At 34.3% G+C, this 27,705-nt stretch overlaps 3 protein-coding genes across 3 annotated transcripts; 2 read left to right on the top strand and 1 right to left on the bottom strand.

Moving 5' to 3' along the window:
* The first annotated feature begins 1,299 nt into the window (after positions 1 to 1,299).
* Positions 1,300 to 10,307, top strand: LOC136813177 (caspase-3-like). The gene is made up of 6 exons (XM_067069708.1): positions 1,300 to 1,655; positions 4,225 to 4,338; positions 4,841 to 5,053; positions 5,377 to 5,688; positions 6,144 to 6,306; positions 7,294 to 10,307. The coding sequence occupies exons 1-6, from the start codon at positions 1,334 to 1,336 to the stop codon at positions 7,517 to 7,519; spliced, it is 1,350 nt and encodes a 449-aa protein (XP_066925809.1). The 5' UTR covers positions 1,300 to 1,333; the 3' UTR covers positions 7,520 to 10,307.
* Positions 10,308 to 12,674: 2,367 nt separating this feature from the next.
* LOC136813176 (uncharacterized) lies at positions 12,675 to 17,075 on the top strand. Its single transcript, XM_067069707.1, has 3 exons — positions 12,675 to 13,021; positions 16,269 to 16,394; positions 16,720 to 17,075. Exons 1-3 carry the CDS (start codon positions 12,796 to 12,798, stop codon positions 16,947 to 16,949), a joined length of 582 nt encoding a protein of 193 aa, XP_066925808.1. The 5' UTR covers positions 12,675 to 12,795; the 3' UTR covers positions 16,950 to 17,075.
* An 825-nt stretch (positions 17,076 to 17,900) lies between these two features.
* LOC136813167 (pre-mRNA-splicing factor RBM22-like) lies at positions 17,901 to 27,651 on the bottom strand. Its single transcript, XM_067069699.1, has 8 exons — positions 27,546 to 27,651; positions 23,608 to 23,661; positions 22,751 to 22,780; positions 20,982 to 21,215; positions 20,274 to 20,446; positions 19,556 to 19,756; positions 18,818 to 19,065; positions 17,901 to 18,466 (listed from the first exon to the last, which is right to left on the bottom strand). The coding sequence occupies exons 1-8, from the start codon at positions 27,597 to 27,599 to the stop codon at positions 18,096 to 18,098; spliced, it is 1,365 nt and encodes a 454-aa protein (XP_066925800.1). The 5' UTR covers positions 27,600 to 27,651; the 3' UTR covers positions 17,901 to 18,095.
* Between the last annotated feature and the right edge of the window lie 54 nt (positions 27,652 to 27,705).

Here is a 27,705-nt window from a genome sequence, read left to right as displayed (position 1 = left end):
GTTGAGATGCAATGAGAGAGAATTTTTCATTAATTATTTGGAAATTTCACTGTTTTTGGGATCATGTCTTACCATAAATCATACTTATAAAGTGCTGACCGGATACATTTAGCCCTTACTTGTTCCTAAGTACCCCTCTGAGTGAGATTACGAAGAAGTGATTGGTTCTAAACCCTATTGGGAAACATTTCGCTCATTCATTTCAGACAAAAAGGCCAATTTTGAGAGAAAAAGATCTTTTCTCAATGGTAAGGAAATTGTACTCTGGTCTGTAAAATACACATTTTTACTGCAAACTTATTGAAAATTTGCACAAACAATTTTTAATGCCTTTTCTAGGAGCACATGAAGTTTTGATATGTTTAAAAGCATATTTCTTGAGATATGACTAAAAGAATTGCCTCACTCCATGAAAGCCCGCCTACAACTGCAGCCAAACCTGAGAAAACGAAAGTGATTTATATCTCGAGATAGAAAAGTTTTCAGACCCAACTTTGTATCTCAAAATTAATCAGTATCAAATTTCCGATCGATTGATATATGATATGCCTATATTTGGGTTGGAAGAATTTTCAGTTTTGCCTACGGGGGTCACACACATGACCAAAAATCCGCCATTATGGATACCCAGGTGAGAAATCCAGGTGGCCCAGAAGCTTAAAATATTCTTATTACCATAAGGAACAAGAAAAACCCCAAGAAAGTTAGTCCACCAAATGGATAAGATACTTCCCGGCACGTACCTGTCTAAAATCCCCTTTTTCGATTTTTAACCAATAAAAAATGAAACTTTTCCATGTTTCACTTTTTTGCACCAATTCTTTAAAATGAAAATATTTAAGATTTGAAAAAAGTTCTCCTTTTATTCAATGGTTTTTTACAGTGCTTTGTTGACAATCTAACTCTTGCATCAAATTCCCGCTTTCTTCCACTTGTTTTTTTGTAAATCAACACACTGTGTTATTTTCTTTTTTTTATAATTATCTACTTACATATAAAAAAGAGTGTGTAGGTTTAATCTTAGTGTTGACTTTGCATTCATTAATCTATAAATTCTTCTTCTATGTGAGTCATAGATACCTATTTGTATATAAGTTTTCATTTTACTACTGAACTTTGATTTTGATGTACACATTTGTAGAGATGAAATCTGTCTAATTTAAAAAGATATTTATGTTTTATTTCTTTTTTGGTTAAGTTCATATTGAAAGTTACTCAAATGTATTTTTAAACAAAAGCTTGTTTCATATTACGATTCCTCTGAATTCAATTTTGAATACTTAAATTTATTTCAGAAAAAGTAAACAAATTATTGGTATTGATTGCAGTAGTAATGGATAGTAGAGATCGTGAGTTCTTGCGTTCAAATCGCAGAGAAATATGTCTTATAGACTTTGATGCACCCAATGTTGCTTCAAAACTTCATGAACTTGGTATCCTATCGAAAAATGAGAATGAAATGATTTCATTAGAGGAAAAAGACTTGAGACAAAAGGAGAGGCTGTTGGATATTTTGCCAAGAAGGGGACCAAAAGCTTTTGCAAAATTCATTGAAACTGCAAAAGAATTAAGAATATTGAAATTATATAAGATACTTGGTGGGGATCCAGCATTGTATGGTGATGAGGAAAGCAAAGTGTCTTCAGAAGAGACAGGTAGGCTTCTTGATATCTTGTTGATTCATCATTACCATAGAATACTCGATTAGGGGCTGTATGTTTTAGAAAATTCTGGGTGTTGAATGTTGTGATAGAGCTGGAGGCAGAGCTAATAGGTTACAAATATTTAAAATTATGTTAAAATCTAAGTTGGGGAGAAGGTTTGGACCCCTCTTAAAAAAATTTTGCCAGCAGGGCAATAAAATTGAGAATTTACATGCAAAGTTTCTTCGACATTTTGCTTTGTGAAGGTGGGAGCTACGTTTTTCAAATTTCTTTAGCCCCCCCCTGAAAAAGCTTTGGGCTGGACCCCTCAGCATTCTATGATTACTCTTTTTCGATATATATTATTTTGTATCATCTTTTATATTTCTTTCGTTTACTTTTCCTGTTCACTTAAAGGATGTTTCTGTAATAAAGGATCTAAAAACTAGCACAATAGTCTCAGGAGGAAAATTACATAAAAAGTACATTTCTTTTTGTCTAAATAATTCTATAATTGGCCTTTTATACCTACTTAGAGGACCTTTTCGGTTGTTTTCTTGATTTAATAATTTGTATCAAATCAAAGGGAACATTTTTTAATACAGTTGATATTTTTTCTTCATTTTTGTGAAGAAAATATTTGTCTATACTTTCAGAAAAAGGTCTAAGGTAGCTCAGCATGAGATCACTTCCTGATGTTCATGATAAAATTCTTGATATTTTTTCTTCATTAACAAATGGAAGAAAAAAGTTTCTCTACTGTGTATTCGATCATCATTCTCATGTGTTTTGTGTTACAGAATTTTATATTTTGAGATAATAGTTTTTTTGGTTGGTTAGCAGGCATCGGCTATATAAAATTGATATATCATGTTTTTCATTCTTGTTCAAAGTCTTTTGTCAAGATTCTATTGTTCAGGTAATATTCTTTTTTTTGTGTTGTGAAAGTAGTTTTTTGTATGGTTTATTTTTGTAAAAGGTGCAAGTAGTATTTGTAAAGGTTAGAGAGGATTTGAGTATGTGACAAAGTCACCCTGAAATCTCGTGAAATAAAAAAAGAATTAGTTTTGTCGTAAATAGTGGGTACAAATTCTCAATCATAAAGTCCTCTAAACCAGTTTTGGCAAAACATTGAATCGGGTACTGTATAATTGAGTAATAATCTAGATTTTAAAGATCTGATATTTATTTCAGGAGATTTTCAAAGTAAAATAATGTACTGACTTGTTGTGATTTGTTGAAATTTGAGACTTCTTTTAATGACAAATGCTTAACCTTTCTTACTCTTATGGAAACAAACATTATCAAAATACTTTGTGAAAAACATTACACTTTTATTAAAGCAAACGTCATTCAAAGTAACATACTTAAGCTTGAAAAAAATTCTCTTTTAAAATATTGATGCTCTGGCATGTTTTCTGCTGTCTAATGCTTGACTGAAAGGGAATTTTCAAATTCGAATTCATGGAAATGACTTTTTTGTGCTTCAGTATATTGATAGTATGGTGCTGCTTAATCTTTTCAGTCAAAAAGTTTTAGAAACATTTTTAATGATTTAAATTGATTCTAACAAATTATTTTGCAATATATTTTGATTTTGTCTTAGTTTCTCAAACTTCTAGTTTTCAGATTGTGATGAAATAATTTTGAAAAAAATTTCGGCTTCTCCAGAAAATGGGTTTAGCAAGACTCTTTCTGTTCCAAGGAAGGAGACTCCGAACTCCATTGAAGTAAAAAGGGAAGTCCCAATGGATTACCCCTGGAATCGCCTGGTATTCAGGCGTTAAATTATTTTAGTTAGAATTTCCAAAGGGGAAGTGACAACTGAGGTGACAATGTTATAAAATCTAAAATTCTTTGAATTTCAAAAACATGGAAAAACTCATCATTTTTGCGCAGTTTTGAATTAATGCTTACTTTCGAATGTTATTTTGATTTCAAAATTCTACGAAGCTCTTAGTCAGACTAAATTAAAAAGGTACTTAACATTCTTAAAAACTTACCAAATTAAGATAAGATCTCGTGAAAGGTCTTATAAAAGTTTCAACCTTTCGTATGTATTTGAAAATTGTACTGCGTTTTAAAATAAAGATGGTTACCTCAAGTAAGTCAACCACTGTTTGAATGAATTAGATTTTAAGATTTAGCTTCTTTGATGTCAATAAGCATTTCAAAGTACGATCGTTGACATTGAACATATTGGAATTTTGTTTAAAAAGTTTTCGCAGCTAAGGTTTTTTCCAATTTCCATTGCCGCTAAACTCATGAATTTTGTCTAAGGCTTGGGTTGAGCTTTAGAAGCTCCAACAGAAAGTTTCAACCAAGTTTCCTTTGAGTAGCCTGGTATAGCCAATGTGCTTTATCACTTTATTGTTGCAATCATTTCTAGATTCTCAGTGTTAAAAGAATAAATAGTACTCTACTCTCGGGTACCTAATAGCCGGGGGGGGGGTTGGAATAAGAATGTCCTGGGTGGAAAATTTTAGAAAAATTAATTATCGGGGGAGGGGGATATTAGGTACCAGAGAGTAGTATTCCATAGCCCACACACTATCTTACATATCCGTTGATTTCATTCCAGACAAAACAAAAATGGAAGACGATAGAACTGATGGTCCACCAAGACAATTACCTTTGAAAGAACAAAACCCTGATGATGAAAAACCAACAAAAGACACGGTTGATACTCCTCCTGGTATGTGCTTAAAGATTGACCCGCCGGAAAAAAAAAATTAAGTGGCTGTTCAAACCGTAGAGAGAAAGCGTGTGAGATAAAAATATGGATGTTGAAACCGTTCTATGGAGCTTTTTCTTGTTTTCTTAAGTTGCGTAATTTCCGCCATTATGGAAGCAAACGTTCGAATTGTGCATCGAATCTTCCTATTCGAACATTTGCTTTCATAATGGCGAAAATTAACAGGTTTTTCTTGTTTTGTTAAGTTACGTAATTTTTGCCAAACTGGAAGCATACGTTCGATATGAAAAGTTTTGAACCTTTGCTTCAATAATACTAATTTCAATAATGGATTATTAAATTCAATAATAGCGAAAATAACCAAACATGAAACACCTCTATAGCTTTAGAAGAAAACCGAAACGGGATACTTAAAATTTTTAGCTTTTTTCTTTCACAGACATACCTCACATTGAAAAAAAAACATGCTTGATAGTAAGATTTTATTTATCTTTCTTTTCAGAAACGGAGACAGACGGCCGACCAAGTTTGTTCGGTGGTAGCGGTAAAAAGAAGACCAAAACTTCGTCCACCTCTGAAGGGGATGAACGTGTTCCTCTGTCACCTTCAAGCTTTATAGAAGCTCCTATTGACCTGAAGGAATGCTACGCCATGCAGTCAACACCGCGCGGTCATTTCATTTTGGTCAACAACAAACACTTTTTGCCGTCTTCAGGTAAGGACTCAGATTATCAATATCTCTTATCGAGTCATGTTATGGTAATACACAGGTTGTAAAATTAAAGTCTAAAGACAAAATCACGTTTTACTCGAAATATTTATGTGTTTGTTACATTACATCTATTTCCGATTTGTTCGAATTTATTGACACTAATAAAGATATCAGCTGTAAGTTGTAAAGCAAGTAACATAGGAATAAGATCACGTGAACTTTTTCGAGTAATCACATGTTTTGACTGCATTGGTATGATTTTGCAAGCCGTGTATACAGCTAATACTGAATCCAGGCCTCAAATTCTTGTATTCCCTCATATACAGGTATGGAAAACTATCCACGTAACGGAACGGATGTAGATGGTGCTGCTATTACGGAACTCTTCCAAGAGATGGGATTCCTCGTAGAAGCTCACAGTAATCTCTCCGTCTACGAAATGCGGAAAGTTTTCAAACAGGCCGCACACAAAGACTATTCCGGAGTATCGTGTCTAACTTGTTGTATACTAAGTCACGGACAAGAAGGTGTGATTTACGGTACAGATGGTACGATTGAGATTCGGGAGATTACGTCATTCTTCCACGGAACGAATTTATCAGGAAAACCGAAATTGTTCTTTTTCCAGGCGTGTCAAGGTATGACTTTTTCATTTTTCACCTCTTCTTAATGATTGTTTTCCCATTGTTTTCAAATGGTTTTCGTTATCCGAATTGTGAGATTTTTTCTTTGTCAGATTTTTTTATCAATTCCATCATTACTTTTGTACCTCGATGACCTGGGAATCAGCTACTCCTGATTATAGGATGACTGAGGCACAAAGTTTCTATATTTGCCTCATTTGCCTATCAGGTCTGGGTTTCAGAGGCTTTTCCGTCTCCAAATTCAACAAAATTCTGCAAAACATGAAGAATCTGGCCAGATTTGTTTGCAAAGTCCATTTCTGACTTTGATGAAAACTTTGCTTTATGACCACTGTTTTATGTTTATTTTGAATTCAATGTTTTCTATTGATCACTTGTTTACGAATTATTTTACCTACATGACCCTTCATCCTTTCAAATTAATTTCTGTTTTTGTCTCGTTCTCCCAGGCTCAGATTATATGGATTCAATTACACCAGACGAGGTAATGGAGACAGACGGGCCAGCGAGTGAAGGGAATGATATAACACTACCATCAGAAGCAGATTTCTTATACGCTTATTCAACGGTACCTGGATATTATTCGTGGCGAAATTCTCAAAGAGGATCTTGGTGAGTTTCTAAGAGAATGTTCATCTAACGTTTCCAGACAATCTAAAAAGAACGACAAATCACTATTAAAAAGCGACATAAAGAACAATAAGCCCTAATCCTAACTATTTTGCCGTCCCAAACCCCGACGTTGGTCAGTGACTACCACCCCTACATTCATTAATTTTTGTACTTAACGCTATTTAACGACTAGCGGTTTAAAGAACGATAAATTACGCATACGTATAAGTCTCTATTTGGGTGAGCTGGAAACATTAGATGAACTATTCTAACTCTAATACGTTTTTGACGCTTTTAATAACACGCGTCAGTTGTTTTAAAGATTTCATGAATCACTCGTGATGCTCCAAAAGTGAACGGGCAAATGTCCTCGTCCGAAAATGTTTAACACAAAAGGAAAGTTGTACAAACAAAATAGGTGTCATTTTCTCAGACAGAAACTCAAACGCACTATTTTTACATAACTCAACGATAGGCCAAGAATCTCAAAGAAGAGGAATACGACCCTAACACAACATCAAATTGGTTGTGTGTCATTTTCCTCGGGGGCTTAATTGTCTTAAGTAAATTACGCGATTCTTTTAAAAATTAGTCAATCACAAAGCCGTTAAACCGAACAGATACCTTTAAGCTTGGCAGATGTTCTTTCGGCCTTCAGATCACACGGGTAAAATGCATGAAACAATTAGGCTGTTCGGATATTAGAAAACATAATAGTAAACACCAACCGTTTATGATTTCAGTGAAGTGAAATGAACCCAATTAACACATTCATTTGGTCAAAATAACAGTGGTACTTCAAAGGGCCATAACTTTTTATATAGAAACTTTTGCATGTTTTATTGTATTTTTGGAACTTACTATACGCGTCGAGCCTCTGAATGTCAAACTTTTTATAAAATTCCAAGAGGTCAATTTTTTTGGCTTCTAAAAAGGGCTCTGCAGTTAACGTTAATATATCATTATTTTTAACTCTTTTTTTCTCAGGTTTATTCAATCCATTTGTGAAGTGTTCCGTAAGCATGCGCACAAAATGGACGTGGTACGTATGCTAACACGTGTCAACGCAATCGTCTCTACGAAGAAATCACAAACGGGACAACGTGCTTCACACCACAAGCGTCAAATCTCATCTATAGTTACGCAGTTACGTAAAGAACTTTATTTCTTCCCTATGCACGGGCCGTTGGCTACATATCAAGGGAATTATTAATTTTTTGGTTGGTTTGTTAAGGGTCGTTGATGCACTGATGACTGATTTAGACACTAAATGGAGTTACTCTACCGCTTCCAGGATCTTGACCTTAAAGTAAAATAATGAGCCATCTTAGACCATAAGATAACCTGTTTTCTTATTGCTGGCACTACAACGGCATTAAAATATAAAGGCATCTCATGAGCAAAAACGTGGCTTACTTAAGTTGACACAAAATTTCACATCACCAGAGAGAAGCGCCATCTAGTGTTTTATGAAAGGAATCTGTGTGTTTAAGGCCTCGTTACATTTCTTGAAAAATAATAAGTACTCAAACTTTAGGGTCCGTATAGACTGTTTATTTTTTTCTTCTTACTTCATTTCAAAAATGATACTGTACTTTTTTGGGACAATCTGGAGTTTTTACAAGCTCTTATTTGATTTGGTTGGTCGTTAACCAGTAATAAAACAATTTTGTTACTTTTTCTAAAGAACGCGTCATCTCTATCACTTCAAATGACCAATTAGTGAAGTATCTTATAAAAACTCCAGCTCATCCCACTTTTTTGTATGTGCGTGGTCTACGATTTTGGTTCAAAGTTCTGCATTTTCAACATTTAATATAATTTAGTTTAATTTAGTAATAATTTAGTTAAGTTAGTATTTTTCCATATTTTTTTCTATTCACCTTTGATTGGTATTTGTTGATACTCGCTTCGGTTTATTGCCGGAAAAAGTATCAATTCATATTGTTTCTTACAGCGTGGCATTCTACCAAGAATTGCTTTACTGCTGGCATCCAATATAAGGGTTTTTGTTTCAAACTGTATTATGTGGTTTAGTACATACTAAGAATTAAAAGCATTGATTTTTCTTTGCGTTTTTTGTACGAAACTCTTCTGGACAGTATTCTTTCTATCTCGGTAAAGGCTTTTTATGACCAATTTTTTAAATCAAGATTTATTAAACGTTATTTTATTATATGATACCAGATTAATTTTCTATGTCTTTCATTATGCTTTGCTCGTTTCGCCAGGTTTGCTAATAAGATACTGAATTTAGGGTTTCGAATCTAAACATATTGTTGGATTCTTACCTAATTTTAGAATGTGACTGCGAATTCTACAGATAGAAGTCTTCTTGACGATTTCTCGAGTAATCGTTTCTCTCAAAGTCTAATCGCTTTAAATGTGGACTCTTCTTTGCTACCACATGGAAACTAAGTCAGCGTAATTAAACTGACTCCCTTGAGAGTGTTTTTGGAGGATATAATAGAGGAAAATAATAGGCTACAAAGCAAACACGACTTCGCTTAGAAAACTAAAGTCTGTCCAGATATAATTGGCAGTGGAAACAAGAATGCCTCTAACTTTTGATAGTCAAATATAATTATGGAAATTTTTTTTTTTTTTTTTTTGTTTCAGAGAATCAAAAGCGCTATATTTGAATGTACTTTTGGTTGAAAAATTCGCGATTTTTAGCGGTTAAATTTGCGATTGCAAAAATTGAGCTTTTTTTCTACCTATGCTATAACGTTCATTTTTACACCAGTGGTAGTTCAACCTTAGGTTAAGAAGTTTGTTAAATTTAAAGGCAAACAGAAAAGTCCTTCGGAAGATATGGGACCCGAAATACCCCTTGGTATCACTTTTCTGTGAAATATCGAATCTCCAACTTATTACTAAAAACGGGGGTAGTGATATGATTGATAAAACAGTTTTTCGATCATAAAACATTTTACGATCTCTTTAATGACCTCATAGCCAAACTGTGTTTAGTGTTTTGGGAACTAGCAAAGTTCTTTAGACTTAAAAATAACAAAGGCAATATAAGTTCATGCTTATCTTTTCAATAAAATCAATTATACTGTGATTTCACTTCGTTTCGAAATAATAAATGGTACCAATAGCAATAATACCAATGCACCAACACTTAACATTTTCCAACTTTTAATTGCACTGTTCAAAAAAGATAACATAACCCCCGTTTTTAGTAATAAGTTGGAGATACGATATTTCACAGAAAAGTGCTACCAAGGGGTATTTCGGGTCCCATATCTTCCGAAGGACTTTTCTGTTCGCCTTGAAATTTAAAAAAATTCTTAACCTAACGTTGAACTACCACTGGTGTAAAAATGACCGTTATAGCATAAGTAGAAAAAAAGCTCAATTTTTGCAATCGCAAATTTAACCGCTAAAAATCGCGAATTTTTCAACCAAAAATACATTCAAATATAGCGCTTTTAATTCTCTGAAACAAGCAAATAAAAATTCCATAATTATATTTGACTATCAAAAGTTACAGGCATTCTTGTTTCCACTGCCAATTATATCTGGACAGACTTTAGATGAAAGTATAGTTTTTGGACTCTACCAGGTTAAAGGAGTAATCTTCGGTTGTTATTTTTCATAATTTCAGTTTATATGATAATAATTTATATAGATACTGTATAAAAATATTTACGCCTAACAACCCTTAATGTTACAATAGGATCAGAGAAAAGTTTACCAGGGTATTTTGCTTTGTTTTTGCTAAGTTGCCGAATTCCTATTTAGTAAGCTCAATGTTTTGATTATTTCATCAGCCGTTAGATCGTTGCAAATCTCTCCGTAACTTGGGTCTTAGCTCGATGTTTGTTTGGCAAAAATTGACTCATGCCTAAGCTCGGATCCAATCCTCTTTTAAGGGTTGATAGGCGTATTCATTTCCCATCTTCATTCATCATTAATATTAGTACGAACTTTTAGTAAAAATTATTGTATTTTTTATAAAATTCTATACATTAAAAAGATAGAAATTACGTTGATTTTGAAATCTTATTATTTGATTGTTTTGCATGTCGAAGACTTGAACGTAAAAACCATGTGAGAACCCATTTTCAGAAATTTCAAATTGTGATATCTCGACTGACTTTGGAAAATCGTTTGACCAAAATACTTAGAGGTTTTACTCAGGACCGTAGAAGGTTTCTGCAGGCCAAATATCTCAAACCATCCGATTACTGTATATTTCCTTTTTAATGATTTTTTAAATCTTGATACGCGTTTGAAATTAATGACACTCAAGACGTAATGTTTTTTACGGAAATACCCCGGTTTTAGCCCGTAGTGACAAATTTAAACTAAACAAAAGTTGTATAAAATTTGCCACTACTGGCAAAAACCGGGGTCTTTTCGTAGAAAACATTACGTCATGAATATCATGAATTCTACTAAAAAAGAGCTGGTATTTTGCGGATTACATTAATTCTGACATAGGTGTATCGAGAACAAAAGCTCGGATTCTTCAGTACAAAGCATTATTTTTAAACAACTTTTCAGCCGTTCGAATTAGAAAAAATAATTGAAAAGTAGGGACTCGAATTAAAGTGCGAGAGTTGACTTAATCGATTTAGAATAAAACGAAGAATACTCGAAATGGTGTTAGCTTTTCAAAAAAAGTCACCTACTTGGCTTGCTATAAATAAATAGGAAAAAGAAAAAAATTTGCTTCATGCCGTTTTAATTCAAACTAGAATCATATCAATATGAAAATTGATAAACTTTTATATGATTGTTTTCGATACAAAGATATATTTAAAAAAAGTTGAAATATTCCGTTATATTTTATATTCACATTTGCCTAGCTACGTTTTGAAACATTAGATTGAAAATTTTTAAATATTTGATATTATGAATCCATATCATAATAATCAAGTGTCTTGTTGCCAATATGAATTTATATTTTGCTTTTTGGTCGAAATTTTCTTTCTTCACAACTAGGATTTTTTTAATGTTTCATATTGCGTGATCGTTGGAATTTTGAAATATTGTGAAGTTAAGTAGGTCGTTTTTTTTCTTTTTTAGTGAAAGAAAAAGCTCTGGCACAGTGTGGTGAAAAAGTCTTATTTTCACTAGACTATAATATTTATCTGTAGATGATTCAGTTTGGATACCTAGAAAGGTTTTATATAATGTGGGATTGGTTAGATTTTTAGTTCAGAAGTTGCTGTTCGAAAAATGTTTTACGGAATGTACAAGGGAAGAATCAAACTTTTGAACTTCATGGAAATGTCTGATTCCTGCGCCCGGGGGCACTACAATTGCGAGCTGACGGGCATGTGTCACCCGACTTTTAACTCCCTCGGACCCTTAGCGGGACTAAAAAGCAGGAAAAAAAGAGAAATTTTGTGAATTTTACGATCTTTATTGGTCCTAATCTGACCAAATTTTGATGTTTTTAAGGGCAAAAAATTGAAATTTTCCTTTTTTCCCGACCTTTAGTGGGACTGAAATTTGATTTTTTGATTTTTCCAATCCGCACTCTTCATTTGCCTAAATAAGAACATATCCCTGTCTCTATCGCTGATGGATTTGTGAGTGAGCAAGCTTACGACCGCATTCAAGAGTTTTCTAAAGGACTTAAAGGCAAAGGAGGTCACCGCTCTTGCTCGCCACTGGATTTTCATCTCGTTTCAACAGTAGAGTTGGAGTGAGAAATCGTAGAAAAGGGCATGTGTAAAGTAGGAAGATTTGCATGAAGATATTTCAGCACTATGGACCGTTGAAGAAGGGAAGTTTTTGCACATGAAATTTTTCACATATCAGATATTTGCTTTTCTAAGACAACAGATTGTTTCTATGGAATATGGAAAAAAGTTCTTTTGTTGGGCGTTTAACATCTTTGAGAAAACAGGCAAGTGTGAAATTAAAAATATTGTAGAAAATTTTATAATTTGAAGATGAAGTTAAAAAGGTTTTAGATTTTTTTGCTTTCTTGTAGATATTAAGTTGGAAAATTGAAAAAAATCGTGGATTTCTGAAAACAACTAATTTTTGTAAGTAACCGCAGAATAATCAGGCGGAAGATTGTTTTGGAAGTACAGTTGAGTCTCCATAACTCGAATACACACAGGGAATCGAAATTTGTCATAGAAATTTTGAGTTATTAAAAGTCATTTATAAGCCATTAACTGAGGGGACAAGAAAACTTGTTCGAGTTAAGAAGACCTTTGAGTAATAGAGGCTCGAGTTCTGAAGACACCAGTGTGGCAATAGGATATGTAATGTAATTTCAATAATTTTTTTACAAGACTTAATCAAGACGTAATCACCGAATCAAATCCATTCCAAAATTGTGGTTTAGTTCAAAGTCATATTTAGCTACAAATTTGAAATCATTTTCTAATTTCCATAGGGTAAAAGAAATTGAGTGAAAGACAACACAGAACAAGATTAAGAATGGTGTCAACCTAAAAAGTAACGAGTATCTCGAAAAAATTGCAAAATTGTTCTTGAACACAAATATAAATCAAAATGAATATCGAAAATATGATGGAACAACGCCTCAAGTCCAAAAAAGGCGGAAAGATTAACATTTGTGTGATCTTATCATGGTTCCTCATTATTGGTGGTACCATGTTAGAATTGGTTGCCATAGCGACATCTTATTGGAGAGGGAACACACCAGATTACCATGAAGGGATTTTCCAGAGATGCAATGGAGCTGATTGTGAAAGTGTGACTTTCTTCAATGGGACGGGTAAGAAATTTTGTAAACTAGAGAACAAACTTGTCCCCGATCCCTTCTCCGCTTTTTGTGATCTTAATTGTTCTCACGAAAGTTTGTACCGATGCCACGTACGTCAGCCTTTTACTGAGTGGGGTTGGAAATTGTCATAAAATCTTTTTTATTTCAAAACTGCCAGTTTAGGATGGTATTGGAGGATATATTTCAGTTCTCGCTGACTTTTCAAAAGCATTTGATACAGTTGATTTTGAAACTCTTATCAAAAAACTTCACACACTACGATTCTCAAAAAAGTCACTCTATGTTATCTCCAACTATCTGAGCAATCGACTTCAGTACGTACAGATCAACGACAAGAAGTCATCCATTCTCACAGTTACTAATGGCGTCCCCCAAGGAAGCATACTTGGACCCATTCTCTTCAACATTTACGTGTACGACATGGCAACAAAAACCACCGCAAAATGTGTTCAATATGCTGATGACACGACTATATATCGCCACACCAAACCAAACGAGCTTGAAAATTGTGTCACTGAAATGAACTCTGATATTAGCGTAATTGAGAAATGGTCGCTGGATTCGAACTTGATATTTAACGCCAGAAAAACTAAATCGATGCTCTTTGCCACATCTCAAATGGCAAGGAGGCATAATTTTGAATTCGAAATCAAGTCAAATAACGAAAATGTGATTGAGCGTGTTCCCCTATTCAAGCTGTTAGGAATCATCTTCACCGAAAACCTAACATGGAATAAACATGTCAAAAAAATCGTCACTAAAGCATATGGCACGCTGAAGAGTCTATCCCTCATCAAACGATATTTACCATACCGTGTACGACGCCAATTGGCAGAATCTCTTGTATTGAGTAAAATAGACTATGGTAATACCGTAATTCACAAAGCACCACAATATCTATTCAACCAATTACAACGAGTCCAAAATGCCACAGCTAGCTTCGTCCGGAAGAGCTACTCTCGCAAGTCTGACGTAATAGATATGAAATGGCTACCTGTCAAAGAACGGACCGAATACAGTTTGGCTAAACTTGCGTGGAAATCAGTGAATATGAATGACTGGCCCAAATTCCTCCCTATGGAGAAATATGTGCAAGCCAAGACTCGAACGGATGTAATTGGTGGAACTAAATTGCGTGAAACCTGTAATGTTAGTGGTTCCTTTGAATCTGAAGCTTCTAAAAATTTTAATGAACTACCTGTTAACTGTCGTGACTCAGAAACTTACAAAGCCTTTTGTCAAGAAACAAAAAAATATTTTTTCGACAAAGCCCTAGCTAGGAGCTTACAGTAGTACCATATTCTACCAACTGTAGTCCCTGCGTTGCTACTCGCTATTTCCTAGCTGGTGCTTTCTATGTTATATTATTTCTTATACCTAGTTTTAGTCTAATTCTCGATTTGATTCACGCGCCATTTTAGTTTTAAATTAATTCTGATTTCAATTCTTCTAATATCCCTACTCGTAGCCTTGGTTCCCTAGTCTCCATTCTGATTTTTAGATTTAGCCCATCTGTTCTTAGGTTTACTTAGTCTGTATTTTCTTCAGTGCATATATATGACTTTATTATATTCTAGTTCTATGAAGTTTTTTTTTTTTTTTTCCATTTGATGTTTAATTATTTTCAATTAATTTAATTTAGATAGTTGATAGCTCACTTATTTATGTCAAAATACTGGTCGTGTTTTGCAAGGTCCAGTACACTTTTACACAGCCTTCGGTGTTGCAATCTATGCAAGTTTTACTCATTCTATCTTACGCTCTGTCGTGATTCTCGGGTGAGTTAGGGCGTGTCTAGATTTTTAAAAATCACAAATCCCGAATCCGCGACCAATAGCAACCATTCTCAGGGATTCACTTATGGATTTTTAGATGACCTATACCTTCAAGTTTCAGGACCCGGTGTTACGTAATTAAATATTAACCTAAAAATTAATTATTAAAGAAAATGTGAATTGTGACGTCATCAAATTATGACGTCATAAATCGTAAATTAGCTCTAACTCTATAAGTACATGTCAAATCTTTGTCAAATTTGGACCAAAGACGCATCTTAATGGTGCCGAGCTTTTCAATGAAAAATATTTTGAAGATTTTCATGACGTCAGCAAAAAATTCAAAAAATTGAAAAATGCAATTTTTCGCTGACGTCATCAAATTTTTCCAAAATTTTTTTTTCAAAAAGTTATATTTTAGTTAGATGTATCTTTGGTTCAAATTTGGGATAGATTTGACATGTATTTTTTATATTATAGCGATTATACGATTCATGACGTCACTAAATTCGATCAAATTATGACGTCATGATTACAATTTCTTTAATAATTAATTTTTAGGTTAATATTTAATTACGTAACAACCGGGCCCTGAAACCTTAAGGTATAGAGGTACTTTAGAGCCCTAAGTGGATCTCTGAATCTGGCTGCTATTGGTAGCGAAAACTTAGGGGAAACTGTTAGGTTTTTGAGACTTGCCCTAAGTCACTCGAGTTCTATCTCACCGAGTTCTTAGATCTATTTTGTCGCTTACTTTACCTCTAGCCACCAATAGTACTTGAACCTTAGTCTAGTCTAGCTTATAACATTATGTTAGTATTTTTTTTTTTTTAATATATTCGTTAATTTTTTATAATAGCACACATTGCGATGGCCTCAGCTAGCATACTCAGATACTCGGATTTGTTTAGGTTTTAGTCTAGCTCTATCACTATCACTATTTACATTTTACCCCTTATACTTCTTAATCCTAATCATTTTATTCGTCATACTAGCCCACCGCTTCGTCCCTATCTGCTTGTCCGCATACAGTCCCAATTTTTCTTCAGTATACTATCAGGTTATTTTACAATTTTTTTTTCTAGACATTGCACATATATTATATACAGAATTTTCAGGTGAAGAGCCAAATGTAAATTTTGGAAATGCCAGAAATATATCATTATTATTATTATTATTATTATTATTATTATATATTTTCCCATTTTATTTCCAATGGTCCAATGGGGAGGAGATGTCATAGTATAAGGATAAGCGTTTTAAGGCTGTCTACTTTTGAGTGAAAAAATATATTTTCTTCGAATTTTGTTCCATCGTGTTACCAATTTTATGGCTTTAAACTCGCGTAGTAAATCAATACTTCTATAGCCCCTGGAATTGCTCTACTTAGATTTTGAAGAAAGTCCAACCTACTGTCCTCACAATATGCAGCTATTGTTGTATATTCTTTTGCTTTTTTTTAGACGGTGAATTAGATCTTGTACGAATCTTGATGTTGATTGGTAACTTCTACATTTTTTTGGCATTGATGTTAGCAATCTTGAATATTGGTCCTTTGACTGCTGGAACGATTCTTCGTGTTCTATCCTGTAAGTCTTTACTACCTTAAACTATCATTTTCAATTTTCTGAGCTACTTTTTCAAAAGAATTATAATATGATCTACACACTTAAGGTAGCTTTTCTTCCTTGACAAAAAGTAAAATCAAACATACAGAGATTAACATAAAAACTATCCAAAATTTTTCCCTAGTGTAGTTGGGTGGACGACTGTTTGGACTGTTTGTCATCCAATTTTGTCCTGTGGATCTTCCCTTGGACCTTGGATATCCTCCCTTTAAAAATACACTAACACGAGTTTGAGTGCTAATATCAGATAAAGTATGAATATTTCCTTCTTCAAATTTCATTATAGTTGTCCATTGTATCGTGGCAATGGCTTGTTATATCGTTTTCTACAACGACCTTCCCTACCAATGGTCTTTCTACGTTTGTTGGATTGGCCTGTTCTTTTTGTTCGTTGGTATCGTCTTAAGTGTTTATTTGGATATTCGAAAGTCACGTGACAAAGATTTGCCGGCAGCCGAAGAAAGTGAAGAAGAGTTGGACGATGACGAAAGTATTTCAAGTGAAAAACATCGATGAAAAAGCAACAACAAATCAAAACAATAAAAATGATTTCCCAGCTAGCACACAACGTTGCTTCAACGTTCATCTAACGTTATATGGACGTTATGCGTTAGATAAACGTTAAAACAACGTTGTGTGCCAGCTGGGTTGGGATCTTCCAGCACAGTCAGTTCATGGGGATGAGAGGAAGGACATAGTGATGTCAAGGGGGGCGATGCATTGTTCGGCAGTAAATCTCAGAAGCAAATATATCCTCTGAACCAACCATGCATGTATTCCTACTGGATTAGCACATTGTTTTTTTGCCTTGAAACTTGTCACTTTCCCACGACTTTTCTCTTAAATTCTATTGATCACATAAATTAATGTATGATTATCCTAGAAAAGGTTCAGCCAAACAACTAAAATACAAGTTGCTTTTTTGCAAAATATACTTCCCGAAGCTTCCCTAAGATCTGTCTAAAAGACTCGATTTTAAAGGCCTTCCTGAGATCGACTGAATCCCTGCTGGCTTGATGTTTCGATAGTTTACTCGCTAATTCATCTAGTATGATATCTATTTTCGAACTGACTTATGCAGACAACCGGCTGTTATAATATATACTAACCATATTTTTAAAACTGAAACAAAAAAGAAGTATTATTTATTAACAAAAATCAAAACAAGTAATTTATCAAAACTAATTTGTAACTATGAATGAATTGTCCGAAATATAGATCTTGTCCAAAATATGGATCTTGTCCGAAATGTGTAATTGGAGATTTCTAAGTTTTTAATTTGATTTATTTTCTTTGTAAATAGAATTTGAAATACTGAAGGAATAAAAAAAACCTTAATGTATTCCTTAAAGCTTTGCTCTTTGGTCAAATATTAGCAGTGAAAATTATTTGGCGCCAGCAATACAGGATGTAAGATTTATTGAGGCGTCCTGAGGATACTGACAAAAAATTATTGATAAGTATCAATTGTTTTTTAAAAATGTCATTCTTTTTTCCGAAAAAAATGAAATAAAAATGAGTTATAAAAATCCAAACTTAGTTTAAAAATATTGATTGATACTCCTGTTGTGGATGTACCGACCATTAGTACTATCAGTGGTCACTTTTGTATCAATATTGATCTCTTATGCACCGAGATTGAATTATGTACCGAGATCGAAATCACTCCTGTACTTGTCCAGTACCAGTCCCCATTCGATGAGGATCTTGAGACGGGTAATGGACTTGGGTACGGGGAGGTCGGCTCCCACTATCAGATGGGTTGCGTGGTGCAAACTGTGGTGGTGGTGGCCCCATTAGGCTGGGTGGAGGAGGGAAGCCACCAGGTGGGGGACCGGGCATCCTACCCCTAGGAGGTGGTCCATAGTTATGTGGTGGCGGAAACATATGATGTGGTGGTGGTGGAGGTCGGTTCATTGGAGGTGGCATACGTTGGGAGCGGCTTCCTCCTGACTGCTCAGTGGAGGATGCCCCACCACCTACAGAGGGTGGTAGGGGGACGTCGGTGATGTTACCAGATACAGGAGGCAAAGCTGAAGAAATGAAAGTGAAATTAAAAATTAGTGTGTTCGTAGATAGATATCGGCATTTCTAACGTTTTTAAGCTAATTTTTGCAGTTTAAAGCCAAGGTTATAGAATGATTTTGTTGACCTCTGCCAGAGGCTTCGTAATGCTTGTACAATTCTTGGGGAGTTGAATTAAAGCCAAGTGTACACTGCAACGCTACCACCGAAAAAACTTTGTGCGTGTGGCCACAAGATATAAAATCGAAAACATGCTTTCTCCATCTCGGCGTCTTAGTATATCCCTTGCATATGAGCAGCTAAAACTTCTCTTGCTAGGCTAAACAAAAAAACAAAAAACAGGTTCCTAAATATCTAACCTCCAGGTAATCCGGGTACTGGTGCATAGTGTTTGGAATTTCGATCCTCTTTGCTTTTTCCAGCGTTTCTTTCCTCTTGAGATCTTCCCCATGACACTTTCAATCGTTTGCCTTTGACGATTGCTTTATTGAATGAGCGATCAGCGGCAAATTCGGCAGCCATACGAGTCGTGTAGCAAACGAATGCACAGCTTTTCCCAGTGGCTATGTTGATAGAACGGATTTCACCAAACTGGTAAAAGTAATCTCTATAAAAGAAAAGTTTTAAGAGTTCTGCAAAAGACACCTCCTTGAATAGTTATTTTGGGGGGTTAAGCAAAAAAGTATTTTTCTCGGGTACCTCAAATCAAACCTCAAAACATTGAGATGTAATAAGTTTAAATAGGCATGTCCAAGTGGGAAGGCTTAGGTACCCGAGAGTAAAATTATAAGATAGTTAACTCAAGGGAAGAAATTTTCGCGGTTTTTTGAAAAATCTACAAAATTCAATTCCGCGAAACACGAATATTCTCAGGATTTAAAAAATCACCTTTAAAATTGGTCTTTCCAGGGCAAAATAGGCCATATTGTAAACAAAAAGGTTCTCTCATCCGCGAAACTTCCAAATTTTGAGCTGTGCGAAAATTTCTTCCCACAAAAATTTCTCCCCTTAAGGTACTAGTGGTTATTTCTAAAGAAAAACGAATTGAAAAGAAAATTCTCTCGCCACTTGGTTCAAATGGTAACAAAAACACTCACCTCAAATCTTTGTCTGTGATTCGATCGTCAAGTCCACCAACATACAGCGTAGTGACGGTTTTGTCTGACGGTTTCTCTAGTTTCGGCATGGCTGCTGCCCTCTGCATCATCTTATCAGCTACTGGGTCGTTAACACCATAATAACGGTCTTTAATGTTCTGGTTGGCCAGTGGATCGTCAGGAGCTCTCGGCATCTCATGTCTACAAATAGTAAAATGAGTGTGAAAACATTTTGCATCCATTTTGAGATATCTTAAAAACGACTTTAAAGTGCCAATTATTGGATAATATTTCCAACCCTTAAGATCGACGAAAGAAATGAAAAGGAAAAATTGAAAAAAAAACCAAATCAATTAAAAATTGCCATCACCAAAAGCTTATAATAATTTAATCAACTAATTTAGTCAGATGATAGGTAACAACTATTGCAGAAAAACTGCAGTGAAAGCTATACAATAAACTCTTTATTAGCAGAAGGCTCACAATGTCAACGAGCTTTTTCAAAAAAGATTTTGCATTTTAATATGGAAGATATGCTGTTGTGAGATCAGGTGGGGTAGCAAACATATTGTCAAAATTTGATTCATCCAAAGAGGGAAGGGACTATTGAGGGAGTATCAGGACTGAAAGAAACATGTCAAATGTATAAAAAGAAGGGACTAAGAAAGGGGGAAGAAACTTCACCTCACCTAGGACTGAAATGCAGTAAATCACACACCTATAAGGGCATTCTTCACCCCTCTTACACTCTCCTTTCACCCAAAATGAACAGATGTGTGGTCGATTCCTCTTGTAATAAGGCGTGGTACGTGCCAACTTCATTAGAAGATCACTGGATGCTTGAGCCTTACCAACAGCTCCTGCAGCTACTGTTCCATCGGTGTTGGCCAGCTGTTTGTTGATGAATTAAGTGAGATTAATGTCATTCGAATGCAGTAACTATAGCAATTTTTCTTTTGTCTCTCAGACAGAAATAGACTTTTAATCAACAAGTTAGTAAGGCAAGATTCATTAAATTTTGTAGAATTTTGTTGAGTTTGTAGGTGGAAAAGCCACTTTTTGTAACTTGCTGAGACAGGAATCCGCCTTAGAGGGAAGAAATTTTTACACTGCAAATGTGATTTAATGATCAAGATTAGTTGAAAATTACATATTATCCTGATTATCAGAGCTCTCTGTAAATTCAAATTCTCACACGAGTTTTCTGCAGAAAACGTTGCCCATCCTTGATGACTAAAAATTGACTTTATTCCATTTCATTAAGGGCTACATACACTAGACTACACAATTACGGTCCGACAAACAATATTGTCAAATATTGTTTTCAATATATTGTGTAGTCTAAGTAGCCCTAACTAAGCATTAAGTAAGCATTAACCATTTCATTAGAGTAAGCATATTTTGTCAGGTAAGCCAACAATCATACCTCTTTCTCAATATTTTGTGTGAAGAATTCCTTGTTAACATCTGACTTTGGTAAATTATCTTGGATGGCAAGTGCTTTATCCCTTACTTCAATGGGTAAACCATATTCCAGATCAAGTAAACACGTTTGACAAACATTTTTTAGTTTAGAGCATGTTTGACAGACTTCAGTCTTCTTGTAACGCATTTTTGCACCTGGACACCACTTGAAGATGGTAAAAGGTCTTTGGCAAATCTGAAAGAAAAATCAAATGACTGTGAGGGAAGTGCCTATGAAAATAGTAACTGTCAAGAAAATTTAAATCCTTATTTATAGAGGCATGTCAGCTAATTGCAACCGATGGGTAATTTTGCAAATGAGATAAAACTAACAAATTTTTTAAATTTCTTTTCAACTTTTGTAAAGTCCAACTACTTCCACAAAATTTCATTCACAGAAACCTTTCCATCTTCGAGAAATGTAGTAAAGTTAGCGTCACGTTGTAAAAATGCAAAAAAGTGAGATCATGGTTTCTGCCTACTTTTTCAGCAGTTTTCAGTCCCCCCTTAAAATGCAATTTTGCCCTGAAAGAAAACTTCCCCTTAAATCGAACAAAAATTACCAGTACCCCTTGTTAGAATGTCCCCCTCAGATTTTTCTCTTTAGAGTTTGACAATAGCGAAGTACAACGATTGGTTTGATATCGATGCCATCAACATTATACCTACTGATATCCAACTAAATAAAACTCAATAAATAAAAAGAAATTGGAAGATTGGAAATAAGCTGGATGCTATAATCAAATGATACAAATAAAACTTTTTATTAATAAAAGCAATCAAAAGATGCAGTATCTGGTATAACAGTTGTGTTTTGCTAATATCTTAGGCCTTGCAAATTAATGTCTTCTGTTTGTAGTCCTAGTTTAAGTTAGGTCAAGCAAGAGGTCCTCCCAAGTAAAAAATTTAGGCAGTAAAACACAAGTAAAAAATTTCATGCTTATGACATTGATTTTGGATGTGACAAAACTTGTAAAAATAAGTCTCTGCTGCAAATGTCAAAGATCATTGATGTCGACCAACTATTCAAAGAAAATCTTTGTACCCTTCAGCAAATATTTTTTACAATAGAGAGAGAGGGTGCAGATTCATGGGCCCCTAGCAGCCATTTTGAGTGGGGGGGGGGCAAGATTTTAGAAAAAATGTTGAAGAAATTCTCTTTTTACAACACCTTTTTACTTTTTCAAAACACCTTAAAACGTTATCTAATTAGGGAGAATAATAGTTTTTATTTGGTCTGTTAAAAGTTGTTCTAATGTACATAAGTTTCAATATAGCATGGTCTGCAAAAAGTGGGTATGAAATTGGGAGCATGAAAACGGGAAAGAAGATATTATTAATATTCAAGACATAACATCTGAAATTCAATCAACAATTTTCAAATTTTAGTCCCCCCTTTTTTCTTGTTTTAGTAGATTCTTGCAGGCCTTGATAAAGAATCCCCCTTATTTTAAAAAAATTACAAAAATCCCCCTTTTTTAAAAGGCAATTTCTTTACTCCCCCCTTATTTTAAGGGGCAGAAACCATGGTGAAAAATTACCTTTTAAACATTTTGGCATTTAAAATGCTCATCTACTGAAATAGTTTAGTTGACTGAAAAAGTATTTACTATTCAAATGATGTGTTCACAAAGAAATTCGACATAACATAACTTTGTTCGCAATTCAATGACATGACTCTATAATAGTAATAATAAGCCATTAAAAACAGAAAAAATATTTATATCATACCTTACACTCTTTGCCATATTTGTCTTTTATCTGAAAAGGTAAAAGAGTAATTTAAATATAAAATATAAACACAGTCTCGTTGATCCTTTAAGTAAAATTTGTAAAATTTGTAAAATTTGTTTGGTTTCATTCGCTTATTGCTTGGATACAAAAAATCAATCTCAAACTGAAGAATAATAAGGCCTTCCTGAAGGGTTGCACCTTCACAATGATACTTTCTGACAAGATAAAAAGTCTCAAGGTTCGATTGCTTGATTGTCTCTGAATTGTCCTTATTGTGTAGGTGTTTGAAGCATTATTTTAAACAGAGTCATCTTTTCTGTTGAGCGTTGACTTCTATAATTTGGAAATTTTTTCTTCAAAAAATTGGAGAATGCAAAAGGGACTCTTGTATTTGTGATTTGATTAGATGAAAGAAATACCGTGACATCGGGTAACTTGCATCAGTGGAGGCTAACATGCATAGCCCTCAAATGAATGACCTGGCTGGTCATTAAAATACAAAATTGAATCAAAACAAAATGAGTAGAGCTGAGAGCGGAGCTGCGTAGTTCATGTCTTTTTAAATTTTACTGCTTTGATTAGTCAGTCATTTGATGCCTATGCAAGTTTCTCCCTCCAGTGATGCAAGTTACCCGACCATTACATCAACAGAAAAAAGGAGTCATCAAACTAATTTACAAGTTTAAAAGTCCATTGGTTTTTAATATTTGAGATATTGCAAAAAGAAGTAATTTATATCAGAAACCAACCAATGATACTACACACAACAACTGAAAGTTATATATCATATAAGAAAATATTTATCAAAAAAGAGGTATACAGAAATTAAAGAGAATGAAAAGAAAAAGACCTACCATTCGTACATATGGATTATCACCAAGACATGTTTGACATAGAATGGGAAAATCCTGGAAAAAAATGATAAATTGAAATTATTTGTCAAAAATAACAATCAAAGTACTTTCCAATTTAATTTAGCTTAGAGGTTCAGCTGAAATGTTTGTGAAACTATCGTCACCCAAGAAAATGTATTTTCATACCCTTCAAGCCTCGAAATAATGATTTCAAGTGGGTCCGACAAAATGTCTGATCAGGGTTGCTTTAGCTTGAAAATTATAATTTTTAGGTCGGACATGAAGCTATTTGGGTAGGACAATGTCCGATGTCCGACCGTTATTTCGAGCCCTGCCCTTTGGATTAGTTTATAGAAAAAAATGTTGCCATTGACAGGGTTTTAAAGACTTCCTCATGTTTTGTCATATTTTTGTCAAGGTTAAAAACAAAAATGTCTTTTCAGTCAGGGTTACTTAAAAATTTAAGGCAAAATTTTAACAGAAAAATTTTTAGCTTAAAAACCTTCTTTTTTTACGATATACACCTCTATGCTGAACAAGCAAAATAGACTAAAGAATTCCTCAAAATTTGTGCTCCTGCTGCTCTGAAAGGGGAGAAAGTTGCTCTTTCTTTTTTTAAGCAAATGGTTGGATATACCTTATATGATACTTTCACTTTAGAAAAAATATATGCCTTTTTTAAGGGCTAATTGAAAGTCTGTAGTTTCATAGGCATTTAGGATAGTTTTGGGACAAAGCAAATTGGCTGAGGGAAAGTAATGTATGTGGAGTAATTTGTTATTCAATAGGCCAGTTGGGTGTTTAAGATAAAAATGGCAATTATTGCTCTTTTCTACAACTATTGCCAAAAACGGCATCTTTTTTAACAATGAAATGTTGAGTCAGCAGAAATGTGCTGTCCTTATAAGGGCAAAGATGTCAAAGGTGTTTGAAAAATGTAAAATTATATTGAGGGAAAGGTTTTACGGATCTTTAAAAGTGATTTGTTCAATTTTTCATTGCTCAATAACATAAAAAGTTCTGAAATGATATGTAAAAAGATCCTGCATTGATGCCGAAACACAGCTAGAAGGAGAAAACCGAATCCCCGTTGTAAGTTTGTTTACATATGACTTGATTTTGTTATCTCCATTTCCAACAAAAACCAGTTGAAAACAAAACTAAACGAGGGTGTCAAATAAAATACCACGTGTTCAATAATAAAATCAACCTTTCTTTCCAAAAACGGCAATAATTGCCGAAAACGGTAATTTTCATTTACTTACTTTTTTTACTTTTCTGCTGATTCAGCATTTCATTGTCTAAAAAACTGGTGTTGTCAGCAATATTTCCCAAAAAGAGCAATAATTGCTGTTTTTATCTTAAATAACCAACTGTTTAGTGAATAAAGCTGCTATTTCAAATTCTGTCAAAAACCACTCCAAATGAATGGGCCATTCCAGAAAACTTTTGTTAGCCCTGTCAGACGACTTACATTTTCTATTTTTTTCTAGCCTCTGAAATAGTTTTTTTCTTCCAGTGGTGTTCGTAAATTCCGATGGAAATCCATGTTCTTTCACAAAATGTGTCAGATATTCCACTCTTTTTTGCCGTTTTTGTTAAAAATTCAATTGCCTTGGAAATTTTGAATTTTGGTAAAAGCTTTTGTCCTCGGAAATCCTGTGCCGTTCGCCCTCTTATTACAGACAAATTCTGGAATGGCCCAATAAATTTCAATCTCATAGAAGTTTTACGTGTTTGCCTTTAATTCAAAGGAGCCACTGTTTTAATGCTGGGGTTTTTAATTATTCAACACAACATCCTGATTAGCAAAAGTTCTATTCTTCTGTTTTAAGATTATAATAGTCACCCAGTTGCTTATGAGCCCAAGATGATTTTAGGCCTGCCTGCCTGAAAAAAACCAGACACGATCAATCGAACTTGTCAAACCAATCGAACAATCAAACTAATCGAACTCCATCGAACGATTAAAAAAATTAATCAAACTCTAAGATTTTTAACAAAATTGTGAGTGTTCGATTAAGTTTGATCAATGGGGCCAAAAAAAAAAGTAGTCTTGTTTCCGGAAATCGGCCGGGTGAACTTTTTTTTGGAAAAAAATATATCTCACCAGGCCGCAAAAGCAAACAAACAGCGAGCTCGTCGCAATAAAAAAGATACATAAAGAGTTTATTTTCCATTTTACGATTTTACGATCCATTTAACGATTGTATTCAAAGATTTATAAAGAGTTTATTTCCCATTTTATGATTTTACGATCCATTTAACGATTGTATTCAAAGATTTACGTATGTCACTTGTGTTTTGAAAAAGAAAATCTTCTGTCACAAATGTTTTCTACTTTCCTGTTTTATGTTGTTGTGAATAGAATTACCTTAGAGTACAGCTTCTTCTTAAAATTTCGTTTTTTCAAGTAAAGAGACATCGAACCTGGATTATTTTTTCGTACACGTCAATTAGAGTTTTTCTAGGAAAATTGAAAAAAAAAAAATTTTCCGGCCGCCTGGGTGAGATTTTTTTTCGTCACCCGCATTTCCGGAAACAAAACTTTTTTTTTGGCCTGGGTTGCGGTTCCATCAGTAACCCAATTTTGTTTGACAAGTTCGTGCCGCTCCGCCACCGTATTTTAGCTTCTTCCCAATGCCAAATTCGACCAAATTCTTGTATTCAAAGATTTACGTATGTCACTTGTGTTTTGAAAAAGAAAATCTTCTGTCACAAATGTTTTCTACTTTCCTGTTTTATGTTGTTGTGAATAGAATTACCTTAGAGTACACCTTAAATGTAAATCGGGAAATTACTTTCCGATAACGGAAATACACACTTTTCCTGTATCTGATCCTTTAAACGCCAGAGGCAGTTTGTTGGGGCGTAGTATTCTGCGGCCGCGGGTGAAATCACAACAGAGGGGTTACGGACTTCATTCTGGATGGACGAATTCGGGGTACAACAAACCTTAAGTCTGGGAACTGTTGAAAAGGCGATCGCGTGCCACAATAAAAGTTTTTGCAAGTGAGGGGGAAGATATGATATGCGGATTTAATATCATCAAACTAATCTAACTTTTTACTGACCGAACTAATCAAACTCCTCCTATTGCTATAAATTGTGAGTGTTCGATTAGGTTCGTTTAATTTTTTTAATCGAACTTTAATCGTTCGATGGCAGTTACATCAAAATGCCTCAAAAATGTCAAAATGAAAATTGCGTAATCAGAGAACGTATGTCTCGCTCATTATAAAAAGGCCGAGACAAACTTTCAATAATTGGATTGTAACATCGAGTTAAGTCTCTTTTGTTAAGTTACCAGGGGGTAAATAAAACAGACCTTGATACATTTATCGTTCGTTTCAACTTGACCATTTGTTTAAAACTCAGCCTCCTAAATATTTGGGGTAGGTAAAATATGTTCAAAGAAATTCATACTTTTCCAACCCGGCCAATTTTTAAAAAAGAAGCGAACAATAAAATGTAATTACCCTTTCCAAATAAACCTCTTCGGTGGCGAGCGTAGTCTACTCTGACGTAATTGTAAAATTTATGTAATGGGAGTTTGACATAGTAATGTAATGTTGTTTGGGGAATTATGAAGTTCTCTGAGATTTCAATTGCATTTATTCAGGTTGATTTTTTATGACTTCTAATGGTACTTTTTCTAACGAGTTTGATTACTCTGTTCTCACACTTATGTCTTTTTTTTTCGCGTCCTTTTCCGTGATTACTTTTATTTATATTTTTAAAGACAGGTAAGAAGGCATATTGATGTAACTGGATGGCATGGAGTTTTTGGAAAAAAAGTATCTGCAAACTGTTCTGAGATCGGACTAAAAAAAAAACCTGGATTAGGATGAGGTTCCTATCGAAAGGGTCCCATCTTAAAGACCATATTGAGCATACTAATCATCATACAAATGTTAAATGAATGTATAATATCTTACCGCTTCTTCCCAATTTTGACGATTGTACGTATTTGCTCCTTTCGATACCGCCATTTTTTTCTTAAGCTTTCTTTTCGCTGGTTCAGCAAAACCCGTACTGTATGTCGTACTAAAAGTTCAACTCTCCAATTAAAAGAGTCCAATTTTACTTGACAGCATA

The sequence above is a fragment of the Clytia hemisphaerica genome, unplaced genomic scaffold (assembly GCF_902728285.1).
Source record: "Clytia hemisphaerica strain Z4C2 unplaced genomic scaffold, Clytia hemisphaerica genome assembly, whole genome shotgun sequence".
In the NCBI taxonomy this organism is placed as follows: domain Eukaryota; kingdom Metazoa; phylum Cnidaria; class Hydrozoa; order Leptothecata; family Clytiidae; genus Clytia; species Clytia hemisphaerica.
The sequence above is the reverse complement of the archived record's forward strand: the minus strand, read 5'-3'. Positions and strand labels throughout refer to the sequence as shown.

Bases quoted from the DNA above. Each gene is read 5' to 3' on its own strand.
- LOC136813177 (XM_067069708.1), top strand. From the start codon at position 1,334: ATGGATAGTAGAGATCGTGAGTTCTTGCGTTCAAATCGCAGAGAAATA. The intron at 5,054-5,376 runs GTAAGGACTCAG...CCTCATATACAG, and splicing joins ACACTTTTTGCCGTCTTCAG to GTATGGAAAACTATCCACGT. The intron at 5,689-6,143 runs GTATGACTTTTT...TCGTTCTCCCAG, and splicing joins CTTTTTCCAGGCGTGTCAAG to GCTCAGATTATATGGATTCA.
- LOC136813176 (XM_067069707.1), top strand. From the start codon at position 12,796: ATGAATATCGAAAATATGATGGAACAACGCCTCAAGTCCAAAAAAGGC. The intron at 13,022-16,268 runs GTAAGAAATTTT...GCTTTTTTTTAG, and splicing joins GACTTTCTTCAATGGGACGG to ACGGTGAATTAGATCTTGTA. The intron at 16,395-16,719 runs GTAAGTCTTTAC...ATTTCATTATAG, and splicing joins GATTCTTCGTGTTCTATCCT to TTGTCCATTGTATCGTGGCA.
- LOC136813167 (XM_067069699.1), bottom strand. From the start codon at position 27,599: ATGGCGGTATCGAAAGGAGCAAATACGTACAATCGTCAAAATTGGGAA. The intron at 22,781-23,607 runs GTAGGTCTTTTT...TTACCTTTTCAG, and splicing joins ATAATCCATATGTACGAATG to ATAAAAGACAAATATGGCAA. The intron at 20,447-20,981 runs GTATGATTGTTG...ATCAACAAACAG, and splicing joins CACAAAATATTGAGAAAGAG to CTGGCCAACACCGATGGAAC.